Raw genomic sequence first — 17,027 nt, 5'->3', positions numbered from 1 at the left:
GCAAGGAGCTTCGGCAAGAAATCCCAGACGTCCCTCTCCCCAGCCAGTTAATCCTTTGGCGAAGATCACCGAGCGTTCCGGGGCCAGCCGGCAGACATGCTGTTCATAGAGTGCTGTTCCTAGAGGCGTCCGGGAGTAATCCTAACGAAATGCTCGTGCCAACTCACCGTGCTCCTCGGGATGCGGAGGAGCAGTGGCTATAGGCCGAGACCCTCCCGTATGACCAAGCATCTTAAAAGGCCTCAACGGGACTGCTTCAGCATGACGGCATACCCTATAGAAAATTTGCCGTTAGCAATTATTCTGGAATTTCATGGATGTTCATCTTCTTTTGGCGTGCTGAATCATGACCGACTTCCTTCTTCTACACATCTCGCAACATTTTATTAAAGCTATCCTTCAGATAATCACTCACGTAGTTGTAAAAGTAATAAAGCAAAAAATTAACAAGTGGCAATAAAGTTGACTGATTTAACGATTGGTTGTCCGCAAGAATTTCAGTTTTTACATAACTAATTCAGTTACCAAAACAGGGGGGCCCACTCCGGAGGCCAACAAGGCCAATACAATAAAATAAAAAATATATATATAATGAAAAAACAAAAGGAGACAGAATGGATGTTCTTGGCTATTGTGATGACCAAGCTAAGTTTACACTTTTGTTCTCAACTAATCTCCTTGGAACAGGACATGACTTGAGTTACACCCACTTGTTCATTTGCATATACATATCTTGTAAAGTGGACGTGCCTTGAGGGCAACCCGGAAGCCATTGAAGCGTGGAAGGAGAGGCAGCCCAGACTGGTCTGTATTGTTCGAATGTTCTGTCTGTGTTTTAATTTGTGGTATTGTTAAATGTTCTGTTTGTCCTTTGTTATTCATTATTAATTATTATAGTTAATACAAGAAATCAAGACATTACTAAGGTCAGGAAACAATTGGGTTTTGGTAACGCCATAAAAAGAGCTCCTTGTGACATTTTTGGGGGTCATTCCTTTAAAAGATTGAAGAATGTGAGCTTCGAAGAACTGGCACATTTATTGGTCAATTCTCATAAAACAAAGAATATGACAGGAACATCAGTGCATTTGTAAATTTAAATGGCTAAAATGAGATCATGTGCTTCTAACACGATTTGTCATAAATTGCTTATTGCTAAACAAGCTACAGTGCTTTCCAGGCCCCAAAACTGGAAGTAACCTTCCGGACAACATAGTACCTTCACAATAACTAAGAAAAAAATTGTGAAAATCCACAGAAATATTTTTTCGAAACCAACAAAATGGACAGGAAAGTGAAACGTGCTGTTGACCAGACGTCAAATGAAATAAAATGTTCAAGTTTTGAGTGTCAGGCCCAAAACAAAAACAAAAAAAAAGTCTTCTGAGAACTGCAGAAGAAATGGGAAAAGATTGCCAACTATGAATCTCTCGAACAGGCTGAAGTAAGGCTGAGGTGAGCACTTTTCAGGGTTTTCAGCCCTCTTTGATGTCCATCCGTCTCCGGGTTCAGGCTGGTAAAGGGGGTGTCGGTTTCGGAGTCCCAGTTCTGCCAGCAGACCAAGAGTGGATCTTTTTGCTGCCGGGCTACAAGACTCTTCTTATGTCCTTGTTGGCGCCGGACGAACTTGAACGCTTTCTATGGCTTGCGTATCTTACTTGATCGGGGACAGATTGGGCTGGCACCGGCTTACGGCTAGGCTGCAAAGGAACAAAGTTGTTTTTCTCTTGAAAAAGCCCAACATTAAACTGAGGCTATCATTCGAACTCGGACAGTGGTAAAAAAAATTGAAGGTTCGCTGCCAACCCTCCCCGCGAAACAGATCGGATGTCTATCTTCGTCAGCGAGTTTAACAAGTTCAAATGTCTCCCCTTCATACTGCGTTCGCGTTTGGCCTTGCCGGGGCTGCTGGTTCCCACCGGTGAGGACGAAGGCCAACACGCGGCAGCGTTGAGAGGGAGCTGGACCGGGAAAGGGAAAAAATGTATAATGTAACTAGTAACTGACTAATAACTAGTTTTACTAAAGTAATGAAATGTTTTGTTTGTGATATTAACTGATGATCTGTTCATGTCATTAGTTTCGAAATAAATGTTGCAGACGTTTGCGAGTGGTTTGATTTACAGCAGCTGAACAGCACCCTAGTAGTTTGTCCTTGCTTGGCCTGAATAAAATACTGAAAACATTTTGACTTGAATGCTTTCTCTGGATTGCGTATCTTCCTTGAGGGACAAATTGGGCTGGCACCGGCTTACATCCAGGCTGCAAAGGAAAAAAAGTTGTTTTTCTCTTAAAACAGCCCAACATTAAACTGAGGCTATCATTTGAACTGGGACAGTGGGAAAAAAATGAATGTTTCCTGCCAACCCTCCTCTTGAAACGGATCAGATGTCTATCTTCGTCAGTGGATTAAAAAAGGTCTAATGTCTCACCGTCGTACTGCGTTTGGCCTTGCGGGGTCTGCTGGTTCCCACCGGTGAGGACGAAGCCCGACACGCGGCAGCGTTGAGTGGCAGCTGGACCGGGAAAGGGGAAAAATATAATGTAACTAGTAAATGACTAATAACTATTTGCACTAAAGTAAAGAAATGTCTTGTTTGCGATTGTTTGTTCATGTCATTAGTTTCGAAATAAATGTTGCAGTCGTTTGCGAGTGGTTTGATTTACACCAGCTGAACAGCAGTAGTTTGTCCTTTTTTGGCCTGACTAAAATAACGAATACATTTTGACTTGAATGCTTCCTCTGGCTTGCGTATCTTACTCGATGAGGGACAAATTGGGCTGGCACCGGCTTATATCCACTCTGCAATGGAACACATTTTTTTTCCTCTTAAAAAAAGCCCAACATTAAACCGAGGTTATGTTGAGTATTGAAAAGTGTGTGTCAGACCATGTACACCTTATCCAGTGTGAGCCCTTGATTGGCCTTGGGTCTAATGGCCCAGTAGAAACCCTCTCGTTGGGCGACATCCTTCGCAGGAACATTGTGCCTCGTGAGAGTCTGCGACGGATGGATTTCTGCCACAAACAAAAAAATGTCACTGAGGGTTTGTATTCAACGTAATGGAATGTAATGTAAAGAGGTGGTAACCACTTGCCATCTGCGCTTAATTCCATCCCTGAAGAAGTCAAATTTCTCCATGATCGCGGCCATGTCTGGTCTACATTATCCACGATATTCAATGAATTACTGTATCTATCTATATGATGGTATATGCAAACATGATTTTGACAGATTTGACTTTTATTCAACAAAATACTAGGAGATGAAACATATGAACCTAGACAACACAAACTGTAGGACATATTTACCATTGAACTTCATATTCCTTCTTGACTTAAACAGGCCACAAAACGAGCGACTAAATAAAAGTAGCCAATAAGTACAGGGAGGCCGAGAACGGGCTGGGCCAGATCATCTCAGGAATCGAACAGTCAACCAAGAGACGTGATGTGGGGCCATTCACGCGCGAAGACTGAGTCTGGTGATGGGGAAGCACAAACACTAATTGGAGTGACCGCACTGATATGCGTGTGCCGAGGCGTTTACCTAGATTCCACAATGCGTTGAGCGCAGCCATCTTTTTGGCATCATCCAGCCTTGCACATAAGCGGCGAGGTAAAAAGCTGCTGTGTGTTAGCAACATCACCACCTGCTCGCAAACACAAACAAACAGACACACAAAAGTCAATAACAGTAATCACTACATTAAAAAAAAAACGGAATAAAGTAATACCTTGACCTACTCATAGCGAGGGGCAATTTAGAGGTTCTAATCAGCCTACCGTGTATGTTTTTGAAATGTGGGAGGAAACCGGAGTACACGGTGGAAACCCACGCAGGCCGGGGGAGAACATGCAAACTCCACACAAGTGGACCGACCGAGAATTCAACCCAGGATTACAGGGACTTCGAAAATTAACGAATGAATAATAAGTTAAAGTGGTTACCTCGTAGACCAGCCACAACTTCCCGCCCTGATCCGGCAAAGAGTAAAGGTTGTATTGTGGCGGTGGTAAGTTGTGCAGACCACAGTATAACTCCAGCAGGCTGACAGCAGAGGTGATCTGATCACGCTGGAGTTGCGCCAGCCAGGTGTAGGACTTGGTCATGACCGGAAGTACCGATGTCACAGGCAGGTTGCCGTATGCTTTACAGAAATCGAACTACGCTGAAACCAAAAGTACTGAAGAGATAGTTTGTCGGATTGTTCACCTGGGCCTGAAATAGGACGAAAGGTCCACTGGAAAGAAGGTGGATTGGTGGAATCCACACCTTCTACGATGTGCCCGCCAATGGTAGTGCCATAGTTGCCCCCCATCGCACCTGCTCCGACGGGCTCCATCTCCTCCCGCTGCAACGTTTCCGCTGTTGAGCTTGGCGACGGGTTGTAAAGTGCCTGAAAAGCCCACTCGACTTTCACGATAAAAGAATATTGCTGCATCTGCTACTTTTAGCACAATGTTTCTTATGTTGATGTGACAGGGTGAAGTAGGTGATGTTATAAATGAGTGCAGGTGTTAAGTTTAAAAGGGACTCATGCCGCTTAGCATGCGTAGAACACGCAGCGATGACGTAATGGGCACGCGCAAGTCACGCAGCGATGACGTAATGGGCACGCGCAAGACACACAGCGATTACCTAATGGTCATAGACCTTGGTATAGTATAAAAACGGGCTATTCAGACATTTCTCTAAGTTGGTTTGAAATACAACAAAGGACCTGTCTGATTATTTCACCCGTCTTTTAAAGGTATGTTGCTTTGTTTTGAATATCGATTGAGTGTGAGATGTGCAAGAGGCAATAGGAGCATGTGAGAAAGAACGTAATGCTTAGTGATGGTTGTTTACTTTTTTTTATGTGTGTGCGTGAATGTGCGAGTCTCGGGTGCATTGTTTACAGCAGGCTATTTTCGGCCGCCGTTATAACGGTAGCATAATAAGTATGCAAAATATGACGGCCGGAACAAAAGGTAACAAGTTTCTATACATATAAGTTATAATCGTTTTTGCAACAAGTACATTGTTTGGATTATAACGGGTTGTTAATATGTTACTATGTATATATTTGAGTGTTATTGTATATTATGTTTTGTGTGAATTGCTTTGATATAACTGAAGTTGGTTTGAAATGCAACAAAGGACCTGTCTGATTATTTCACCCGTCTTTTAAAGGCGAAATACTGCTACCCATGAAAAATTACGGGTACAACATTGACAACAACTTTTGGACACTGATAATCATGGAATTTACACACGTTCTCCATTCTTTCTGAATAAATCTTTCCAATTCAGCAAGATTTGGCTTACTTGGCCAACATTGGCTTGTGGAATTTCAGCCTCTTTTCTGTCGTTGGGCTTGGCCCAGTTCACCCACAGGGTCTTGCCCCACAGCCTCATTCCTGTGATGCGAAGACAAAAGTTAGAAACGTAATACATCTTCATTCTTAGCACTGCAACTACGGCAGGTTTTGGGGAAAAACAAAAATAAATATTAAAGACAGGAAAGATTTTGTCTGGAATAAAAGCATACATTGCCATACCACCCAAAAAAATGCAATTTTATTTGCCAGCATAAACTCTCCCAATACAAACTTCGATTTATTTCTGTCCGACAAAGCGTTGAAAATGAATCAGTCGGAAAACTCTATCGTTTTGATCAAAACATCTTCCCTAAGACCACATTCGCCAAGTGCAAGATGATGTGTTGCCAATTTCACCAGATCATGGGAAACAATTTTGTATTCTGACTCGTCACACGGTTCATGGTTTTAATCGGGAGTACAAATGTGTTACTTTGAAGATCCGACATCTACCCTATAGTATTAAGGTTGACTGAAGTTGTAATAATTAATCCAACACTTTTTTGTCCTTATTTGCATTTTTGACCTTTTCTCCCAATAATACGCTCACAGAGACTTTACATCACCAACAATTGATGCCCCTGAAACCAAACAACTTCCGGTTCACGTACCGCAAACAAGAAAATGACTTGAATCACGTGCTATTAAGACATTTTCCCTCTTAATATTACTTAACCACCTAACATTACGAAAAGAGCCGTTTTGTGTTCACAAACTTAACGTCGACAAAAGTTGAAGCCGGAAAACCAAAGAGCTTCCGGTTTACTTTACATGAAACCAAGCAACAAAATGACTTCTATGATTTCATATTTCAATTTTAACCTTGTAATAGTTGGATTTTAATCTCTTAATATAGAAATTTCTCTCTTGGATTATGACGATGTTTGACTTCTTGTAATTTCCCATGGCACACTTGAGCATCGCTCACGGCACACCATGGTTGGGAAACACTGCCTTAGAAGGGCAGAGAGCATTAGAAAAGACAATACGCATCCCGGCTCCCACCACTTAAACCTGCTTCCCTCTGGGTAGCGCTACAGAGCTAGAAATGGCAAGACAAACAGACTAAAGGACAGTTTCTTCCCAAGAGCTGTCACCATGCTCAACTCGAGTTCTGCACCTAAGACCTAATCAAGACTACTTATACTTCTTATGTTGACCACTTATTTATGTATTACTATTTTGTGATTATTTATTTATCATTACTGGACTTCACACTGAACAATCCAATAAGATTTCAATAAAGTAGTCTTCACAAAACGAGATTCAAGAATTAGCGTCACTAAAAAAGTCGGACATCTACTTCAAATTAAAAACGATATTGGGATTTACAAACACTCAGTTGAAGCTTAGAACAAAGATGAATTAGCGTTTTAAAATATTCGAGGAATTGTAATTGCAACTGGTGATGAACCCATTACCAATCAATTCCTTGCGAGCAAATGCAGCCTCCTTGTGTGTCGGATACAGAAGAAGGGCAAAACCTCGGTTTTTACTAGTGGCGCTTGGATACACGATGACATCCTGCAGGCCTTCTGTCACCTAGAAGAGAACATGCGATGAGGAAACAGTGCTGCGTTTATTCAAATAAACCCTCGTGTGCACCTTCGTGACCTCCTCCAAGATCTCCTCTTTACTCTTGAGGGTGGGAATGTTCCCAAGTAAGAGGCGGCAATTATTCCGAGAGGGGCACACGGCAAGAAACTTCCCTGGACGAACTTTGCGATGGTGAAGCGTCCGAAAAGCTCGGAGGGCCTCCTCCCTATATCACAGTCGGCATTATGAATGACCTCAAAAAATTGCTCCTCCACAAAAAATAGAAATGCAATTCGATCTAAAATTTCAACTTACTTTTTGGTGTACAGGACAAAGGCATAGCCCCGGTTGTCTCCATTAAACTCCATCATCAGCCTCAGCTCGTAGATGGTTCCAGCTGTGTTGAAGAGGGGGACCAGCTCATCTTCAAACATGTCTCTGGGAATGCGTCCGACAAACACCTCACACTCAATCCCAGGTGCCGGACCTTCCCATTCTGCAAGTTAAGAATTTAGTCTTGAGTAAGTTACTTGCATATAAGCAAATATAAATATAAGAATGTTTTGCGTATAAGGATCCCCTCTGATTCCCAATTTTCACCTCCATATTCATGGTTTTATGAGTACAAATGTGTTACTTTGAACGGAATATCTTAAAAAAATCCTCACAAAGTATTTCTGAGGTACTGTATGAATCAAAAGTACATGATTAGTCAAGTACACTCACCAGGTGGCGGTCCGCCATACTTCCTCTGTCCATTCACCTGCAGAACTTGATGTCCCGTCTTGTCCATGAGCGCTACTAAGGCCATGTGTTTGGAAATTGACTTCTTGTACTCTTCTGTAAGCATCACTGGGTGGTGCACCCCTGAAGATGAAGCCATCTGTCCTGTCAGGTCCGGGTGGCTCCCTGGAAGACCATATTTTTGCAATATACAAATACAGTGGTACCTCAACATACGAGTGCCATGACATACGGACAATTTGAGATACGAGTACAATTTTGGGAAGATATTTATCTTGAGATACGAGACAAATTTTGATATACGAGCATACAGCGAACGTGAGCGGCTGCTCATAAGAACATCACGGCACTGTCTTTCTGGTCTCAACTCCCTCGTGTAATGTCTCTACGAGCACTGGGCGAAGCGTTGCATTTTTTCATTGTTTTTTTTTTCCCCATCACAGTGCGAATTGCATATATACTACCCGTTGGCAAGTGGTCGTGTGTTATCTTATTGTGGGAACATTTGTGTGCATCATTTTCAGAATATTTTGAAGGGAATACAAAAGTAAACAACCCTTGATAGGTTGCATCTGAAAGTCAGGGAAGAGGCGGGGCAAATAGAGCCAACCCGGCCGGGAGGAGAAAAGTATCCAAATTTAAAACAAAATTAGAATTAAGTTTAGTGTAAGGTTAGATTCAACTTATTTTTGAGTGTATCGGCATTGTAATCCAAGTTCATTTAAATTTGTTTATGTTATGTTACGTGCGCATTGCCGTGCAATAAAGTACCCCCCCCCCCCCCCCCCTCTCTCTGTCCGTCTCTCTCTCCCTCCGCGAAATCCGTCTAATTTTAGTAAAATTAAACACATTTTAGTACTATTAAATCACTAGTTGTTTTTTACCTTGTTAATAGATTGGGAATTAGACCAATTCAAAATGTTTTTCCAATCCAATACCCTGTTTTGGGTGTTTTTTCGGGAGGTTGGAAGGAATTCATTTGTTTCTAGTTCATTTCCAAGGGAAGTGTCCATTTCAGCTACGAGTAAATCACCACACGAGCTCAGTTCCGGAACGAATTATGCTCGTATCTTGATCTGTACATGTTTAGGGTTAAATTAATCTTACATGTTCAACTGGACAGATTGGATTAAAAACTTTCAATCCAGTACAGCACACTGAATTTTTTTTTTTATGTAAGAACTAAATTGACATTTTAACCCTATTTTATAACATTAAACATGTTACTGTAACTGTATCTTTAATGAGGTTGGCGAGTAGTAATTCATTAGATCTATGGTCACTATAAACACATAATAAATGGTTTTTATTCCATATTCCGTCCAAAAAAATGTTGCCAACAATCTCTCGGTCGGTATACAACTCAAACAATAGCGTATAAAAGTTCGAATAAAGGTATAGACTTTCATTTAGACTTATGGAGAGTAAAAAAACAAACTTTACCACATCATTAGTTATTCCAGAACGGGTCTTCAATTTCAGTCAGGTGACTCCGGCTATGCTAGCATGCTAACGGTTAGCTAACGGTTAGCAATGTGTTTTTGGTTTGTAAACGATATTTATGAAGACTTACAAAACACTTACCACTGGTGTGTTCCGCCATCAGCACAAACTCCTTTTTACAATCTGAAATTCATTCCAACTCTAGCAAGGAAGCCGTTTAATTTTCTTGAACAAAGAAGACCCCCAGCACTGTTGACCAATCAAATGATTTATTTTACTGACATAATGTGGGCGAATCAGAACAAGCGTCGAACCAGCATCCGTTTAGAATAATTTCGATATTGAAAAAAATAATAATAATAATAACACACATAATCCTTGGGGAGTAAATTAAATTATATATATATATATATATATATATATATATATATATATATATATATATATATATATATATATATATATATATATATATATATATATATATATATATATATATATATATATATATATATATATATATATATATATATATATATATATATATATATATATATATATATATATATATATATATATATATATATATATATATATATATATATATATATATATATATATATATATATATATATATATATATATATATATATATATATATATATATATATTCATTCTAAATACATTCTTAACAAAATAACTGCTAGCTCGTTAACTCATTCATTTTCTGTTCTTTTCATGTTTCTCAAACATTCTGAGTGTATGCGACCGTGTGAGATGTCGATGCTTCTCAAAAGAATTGAAAGTCTTTGTAGCCAGCTGCAACTAGCTTCGAGTAGTTTTGGTTACTTAAATGCGAGCATTACTCTTGCAAGAGATTTAAAATGCTAGTAAAGCAAATCATTTTTCATTGTGAGCAAATATATAACAAATGTGAGACTAATGACCCTAACATTGCCACCTGTTATTATATATTCGTAAGTAATTGCATAATCTGTTTTTATTTATGACAAATACAAATACACTTTGGAAGTCAGTTGTCTCGATCTTTACCAGAATTCACCTTACTTGCATATGTGACCTGAAAAAAGGAAGAACAAAAGCATTTTCGTTCAACTCTTTCATAATTTGCATAATCCTGGACATCAATGTTATCACCAGTAGGCTGTCCAATAAGCATATACAATCCTTGCTATTAGGAATTTGTTAGAGCAATTGCGCCAGCCATAAGTCGGTCTAGTAAAGAGCGTAAGCAGGGGATAAGCAAATACCCACACATTGTCAAAGTATTGGCCAAAATAGCTATTGATATCACCTCGGTAAAGGCCATTTTTTACATGTGACGAAGGGCTTATCCCACCAGTCTGCCAGAAGGTGGACTGTTCCAATCCAGAGTGCCTCTTCGTTTCCGTTTCAGGGTCTGCAGGCCTTCAACGGCTCTAGTTAGGGATCCATTGAGGGACGTGTTGTTGAGTGCAACATTTTCAAACATTGCATAAGCTCCCTGCTTCCTCAAGAGCACATCAACCGTCAGAAGCATATCAACCGCTGTGCGGTCTTAGAAAGTAATGAGACTGGTGGCTGCCAACTTCATTGCACATCCAATTTCTTTTTTCAACATAGTTCAAACTATTGATATTTTTATTTGGCGTAATCCAAAGAAAAATAGACTCCTGCTGCAATTTGTCAAACCAACCCATAACTCGCCATCCCTCGATGAGGCTCAATGTCGTCGAGGGAGCACAGCTGCTACACTGAAATTCCGAGTTGCCAATTGCAACCCCTCACTCTAAAACAGACATTGGTAAAAACAGTGAAACCAAAACACATCGTCCTGTTTCTTTTTTGACATGAGTTATATTATATATTTGCCCCACTTCACCACCATAAGCCAACATGTGGAATCAGTGTCGCAGTTTGTCTTGGACAATGGGCATACTCCAGTGAGGCAACACCAAAGAGGTCTGGAGGAGTTTGAGGACCATCTCGGGCCATGGAAGCAACAGTGAAAGAGACCCGGAGACAGGGAGTGGGCCAATGAACTGAACAGTTCTTTAACAGATTCAGTCCTGCCCCCATTCCCTTGACTCCCCAGACCAGAAGCAACTATCCCCCCTCGTCCCCCCCGCCCCCTTCCACCGATCTCTGCATCACTGTCGATCAGGTGATAAAACCGTTAAAGAAGATCGAGGCAAGGAAGGTTACCGGTCCAGATGGCCTCAGCTCCAGACTACTGAGAGAGTGTGCGGATCAGCTTGGAAAAGTGATTCTGCATATTTTCAACCTCAGCCTCAGTGTGCAGAATGTCCCCACCTTGTGGAAAACTTCCTATGAGGTCCCAGTTCCAAAGACTATAAACCCCAGGGAGCCAAACCACTTCAAGCCGGTAGCATCAACCTCTCACCTGATCAAGATATTGGAGAGTATCATCCTCAATTACCTCAGCCCCCTCAAAAATGCAGAGCTGGAGACTGCAGTTCGCCTATCATCCAGGCATTGATGAGGAAGATGCTACCACCTACCTGATGCACAGGTCTCTTTCACATGACATTGGAAGCACGGTGAGAATGATGTTTTTTACCTCTCCAGTGCGTTCAACACCATTCAACCGGTCCTACTGAGAGGGAAACTGGAAGAGGCTGTAGTAAGGAACCACCGAGCCGCATGGATCATCGACTTCCTCCCTGACATTTCACAATATGTGAGACCCCAGGACTGTACGTCTGATGTGGTAGCTTGCAGTACGGGGATCCAGACTTCAGACATAATACAGACACCAACCACCTCCAGAAGTTCTCTGACAATATCGCTATTGTTGGACAAGTGACAGACAGGAACGACCTGGAGTACAGGGGAGTCATCACAGCCTTTGCTTACTGGTGTAGGCAAAACCACCTCTACATCAACACCAGTAAGACAAAGGAAATGGTCATCGACTTTCGGAGAAATCCTCAACAGACCACTCAGCTGAACATCCAAGATACAGACATTGAAATCGTGGAGAATTTTAAGTACTTGGGTGTTCACCTCAACAACAAACTAGACTGGTCCACAAACACAGATGCCCTGTATAAAAGGAGCCATAGCCACTTCTATCTACTGAGGAGTCTACGGTCCTTTGGAGTGTGCAGGACACTGCTTGGGACTTGCTACAACACTGTGGTGGCATCCACAGTGTTTTATGCAGTGGTCTGTTGGGATGCAGGAGCACGGAAAGAGACATGAACTTATTTAAAATTAAAATATATTTAAAAGGTATATATTTCTACATATCTCGAACTCCAAAGAGTTATCAATTAAACAACTACTACAAGTTCAAATATGGTGCTGGTGCTTAATAAAAATATTTCTGAATACTCTTCCCATGACAAAAGTATTCAGGAATATTTTTATTAAGCAGCAGCACCATATTTGAACTTATAGTAGTTGTTTAATTGATAACTCTTTGGAGTTCGAGATATGTAGAAATACATACCTTTTAAATAATATTTAAATAATTTCCCAATATTTTAGGAAATATATATTCAAAATGATTTGCTGAGAACCTTAATTCAAAGATTAATCTCAATGTGATCTATTCTGTTGTAAATTACAGTATCTACTGTTATATCTCCCTTTGTTCCTCTGTCATTATAGTACTCAATGTTGTCTATTCTGGTGTAAATTCCAGCATCTACTGTTATAACTCCTTTTTTTCGTCTGTTATCTATAACTTGTTATTCTAAGTGAATGTTGTTATCTGTAACTTTTTATTCTAAATGAATGTTGTTATCTGTAACTTTTTATTCTAAATGAATGTTGTTGCCACGGGCCGAGGTTGAAAAACTTGTACACACACACACACACGACCGGGGGCGGGGCGAGCGCGTTGGCTAGATAGTCGACAAATAGTCATTCAGCTAATTCTACGTTTGGCCAGATGGTCTTTCGGGGAGTTGGCTGTCGGCCAGATGTCAGTCGGCTAAATGTCTTTCGACAAGTAGACCGGCCACGGTCCAGATTATAATAAAAAAAAAACGCAGGTTGGCAACCCTGCAAAACATTTAACTGGCCGTTTTGTATTTCTTTTCGTCTTTTGACCACCATATTCCCATTAGCGGACAGGATCAAAGTCACACTAAGCTGCAATAGGCCATCTCATCCCAGAAAATTGACAGTATATTCAGGTACTACTAACACAGATATTTTATACGTCTCTCCATTCGGATCTCTTATCCTGACCGGAATTGTTTCCAAAAAATGTTCCCCTTCAGCTGAGGAGGCCCCGCTATCCTTTTAATTTTTTCATTCTTTTACACAACGGACCTGTCTTATCAGCCAGCAAACCCATTTTTGTTCATCCATAAGTTTAGGTCTTTAACCCTTGAAGCGCTTTGATTTTCAACAAATTTCAAATCTTTACATGGCAGACACTGTTTTGGATTATCTCTACCCGCCTTATTATTCAAGCTCCCCATGTTGAAGTGAGTTGGTGTGCAATAAGGTAATAACTTCCTTTTCCGCCTTCGTTTGTTTTCCCTTTGGTTATCACTACACACGCAACACACAAGTATACCCTCCCGCCTGATATACTTTCGGAGTTTAAGTACCTACCGGACCTCAGTACAGGACACCGAATGCTCAAATTTTTATAGACTCATGCTATGTCTCTCAACTGTGAAGGACTAGTATTCACAGGGTTTTAATAGTCGCCGTGCCCAGGACGCGAGTCTCATTTCTCAAAATGGACTTTCACATTGCATTTGGCAACCGTCAACAAATGCAAACATTCATGTGGCTCACCAGAGATGTCTCTTTTAGTGGGATTAGTCTTCAACCGTTGTGAATCCAGGCGCTCCGCCGAAAATCCTGCCTGTAAAGGGTTTTAGACGCCGTGACCACGGTCTTTCCCAGAGGTTTCGACCAAGCGCCCGGACTCCTCCGATATGTTGACCCGCAGGCTCGAAGGACCAAAAATAATAGCTTCACCAATGGGCATTTCCAAATACATGCCGTAGAAAAACAGACATCTGACTCATAACCGGGTTCTTGCAAGAGAGAATCGATCCACACCCGTCTTCGGTCAAGGTCATTGTCTTGAATCGAATCTCCTCTTGGTCATTTATTGCATAAGATTAACAACAAACATCTCAGTATTCAAAACAATTGAAGGTCTGTCGGATCTTCAGAAGTCAAAACGATTGCAATTCCTCCGGAACTTCGATGTGAGCGACCGTGTCAGAGGTCGATGTTTCTCAAAACAATTGAAAGCCCTCAGAGCCAGCTGCAAAAGGGATTGGCCTAAGTTTCGGTTACTTAGGAGCGAGCATTACTCTGGCAAAAGATGTATTAAAAAAGACTTTTTTTAATTTTAATAAGCTAAGTAAAGCAAAGCATTCTTCATTGCAAGCAAATATATAATAAATGTGAGACTAATGTCCCTTGCACTTCCCATACTGAAGATAAGAAATGCTACTCTAATGCTAGAGAGTCCAATCTGCCCCGCGGCATTTTTCTCACTGACAGGCAGTTTGAAGTTTGTTTATTCAATCAAATGCTTTTATTTTTTGACACAAGTGTTGAGAAACACAAATTTTGTGAGTTGTTCGATCCCGCACTTTACTCAATTTTCTGTCCGGTGTCACATTGGTTAATTTGCTCCTGCAGTCAAAATGGCGGCATCAATGGTGGCCAAAGAGTAAACAAGAAATCCTTAAAATGTCCCAAACCTAATAGGAAGTAGCTTGAAAATGACCCCCAAAAATCGTCAAACAAACAAGAAGCATCTCACAAACTCCCTCAAAATCAATAGAAAATTGTCCAAAATTTAAACGAAGTGACCTGTATGTACCCTAAAATGGCACGGAGGTGATGCAAAATGAATTTGTTTGACCCTCACAACAAAAGGAATCATGATTGAAATGTGATGGCGAGCAATTTGAATGACCTCGTGTTGAGCAGATGACAAGATAAAAATGATTACAAAATGGTCCTGGGGAAATATTACAAAAAGTGGTGAATCATTTTGGGTTCACATGATTGCAATTACAGATACATAAAATTTTGTTCCTGTGTTTCAGATGCCAGTAAAGTGCATCATCCTGAACGCCAGGAATCTGCTCCAATGGTAGCAGAAGAAAATGAAGAATTAGTACGGATTAAAGAGGAACAACATGAGTATTTTATTACAGTTGGGAAAATCCACATTGAGGAGCAGCAGCGTCTCCTCATAAAGGTAGAGCAAGTCCCTCTGTCCGTTAAAGAGGAGGGGATAGTTGTCCCCATGTGCACTGTTGAGCCCTTGAGGAGTAAAGATAAAGGTCCGAGTGAGGCTAGCAGAGGGGCAGAGACTCCGAGTTGCAGCAGCTCAAAAGCAAGTTTGCAGGCACACAGCCTCGTGGCTCCACCACCAGTTAGCCGCGGCGCCACATCACACTTGCAGTTATGTGAGTATCAAGTCACCAACATAGCGAGGACCCTCAAGCACTTCAATAAACTCGAACACAGGAACACACACTGAGGCAGATAGAATGGAAGTTAAGGCCGCGTGTGCAGAGGCGGGGGATGAAACAATTCAGATGCCGGAGAGTGTGACTACTCTCCGAACTCCTCAAAGCTATTTCCCGCCGAAAAGATGCTTCAGCAGTGTTTTTAATAGAGATAAGACAAGTCATAAAAATGGGAGGCAAAAAGCTGCTTCAGCAGTGTTTTTAATAGAGATAAGACAAGTCATAAAAATGGGAGGCGTTAATAAAAATGAAGGAGGTGGAGTACAAAAGGTGTAGTGCACAGTTCTATTAAACAATTTAATAATATTAAACTTTGTGAATAGATAGCGATTAGACATAAAATAAATTCCAATCCAATATTCTGTTTTAGTGTTTTTTTCAGAGGGTTGGAACGAATTAATTTGTTTTTAGATCATTTCAATGGGAAACGTTCTTTCGAGTTGCGAGAATATCGACATATGAGCTCGGTCCCGGAACGAATTAAGCTCGTACATCGAGGTACCACTGTATATGCAATCGGAAAACTCTACTAACAACTTTAGCTTCGCTGCGTGTTTTGTAGAGGAGACCTTTCACCCAATTTCACTGTTTGTTCCTCTATTTCAGTGGTTTTCAAAGTGGGCGGTACCGCCCCTCGGGGGGTGGTGTGAACTTTCAGGGGGGCGCTGACGAATAAACAGGCGAATGGGGGGCGTTGAAATAGTGAAGGGGGCGATGGAGCAATTACAGTAAAATGTGACGTTGGTGTTTGTAGAAAGACCGGAAAAATTGATTGTCTGTCATAAAAAGTCGACAAAAAACAAGCTTTATTGAAACAAGAAACGTTGTCTGCTCGAGCGCTCACGAGCAGCGCGCATATACCGTATATCACTAATTGTCGCGAGTTTATCGTCGATGCAGGCGACTGGGGAAACCACCACCATCCAGTCAGCCGCAGAGGAGCACACAATAGCGCGCCGGCAACGCTTAACCACAGACGTATGCGCACAGCGACCGGCTTAATGCATCAGCTATCAATTTTTATGATTCGAGGTGAACTGCGCATTGGTCTATTAAAAGAAACGAAATTAGCGAATAATATCTGAGGCGCCTGTCTTCTATTTATTTAAGCTTCGTTCGTTGGAAAGGGGTAAAGAGGGGGGCGTTGGCATTTTGGCCCGGCGGTGAAGGGGGCGGTGGCCAAAAAAGTTTGAAAATCACTGCTCTATTTGCACACACTCCGACAGCCATTCCATCTTAAAAGAACCGGATTGCTTGTTTTACTTTGCCTTGTTGAGTGGCTCTGCCGCAGCTCGGTCGTTTCGCCGTAATTAAGGCTTGACAGCAGCTCAGACAAACTGTTAGCTAAATACTAACCTGAAATACAGGCAAAATGTGTAAATGTGAAATATATTTGTATTCTTATATTTAGTCTTGCACCCTTTTCACTATGATGTATTAAAAGTTACTAGA

At 41.2% G+C, this 17,027-nt stretch overlaps 1 protein-coding gene across 3 annotated transcripts; it reads right to left on the bottom strand.

Moving 5' to 3' along the window:
* Nucleotides 1-3,183: 3,183 nt before the first annotated feature.
* On the bottom strand, nt 3,184-9,370 carry LOC144209995 (putative RNA-binding protein 46). 3 transcript variants are annotated; one of them, XR_013329297.1, is made up of 11 exons: nt 9,229-9,370; nt 7,627-7,809; nt 7,216-7,396; nt 6,970-7,126; nt 6,786-6,906; nt 5,312-5,403; nt 4,217-4,400; nt 3,952-4,151; nt 3,551-3,653; nt 3,313-3,482; nt 3,184-3,200 (listed from the first exon to the last, which is right to left on the bottom strand). XR_013329297.1 is itself a non-coding variant. In XM_077736590.1 (10 exons), the coding sequence occupies exons 1-10, from the start codon at nt 9,245-9,247 to the stop codon at nt 3,436-3,438; spliced, it is 1,287 nt and encodes a 428-aa protein (XP_077592716.1). In that variant the 5' UTR covers nt 9,248-9,370; the 3' UTR covers nt 3,224-3,435. The 3 variants fall into 3 exon arrangements, 1 of the variants encoding a protein (XP_077592716.1); XR_013329298.1 differs by having other exon boundaries at nt 4,217-4,355; XM_077736590.1 differs by lacking the exon at nt 3,184-3,200 and having other exon boundaries at nt 3,224-3,482.
* Between the last annotated feature and the right edge of the window lie 7,657 nt (nt 9,371-17,027).

Source organism: Stigmatopora nigra, chromosome 16, assembly GCF_051989575.1.
Source record: "Stigmatopora nigra isolate UIUO_SnigA chromosome 16, RoL_Snig_1.1, whole genome shotgun sequence".
Classification (NCBI taxonomy): Eukaryota; Metazoa; Chordata; class Actinopteri; order Syngnathiformes; family Syngnathidae; genus Stigmatopora; species Stigmatopora nigra.
Note: the sequence above shows the minus strand (reverse complement) of the source record. Positions and strands in the feature narration are given on the sequence as shown.

Bases quoted from the DNA above. Each gene is read 5' to 3' on its own strand.
- LOC144209995 (XM_077736590.1), bottom strand. The intron at 3,654-3,951 runs GTAACCACTTTA...GTTTGCGAGCAG, and splicing joins AGTTGTGGCTGGTCTACGAG to GTGGTGATGTTGCTAACACA. The intron at 3,483-3,550 runs GTAAACGCCTCG...CCCCATCACCAG, and splicing joins CAACGCATTGTGGAATCTAG to ACTCAGTCTTCGCGCGTGAA.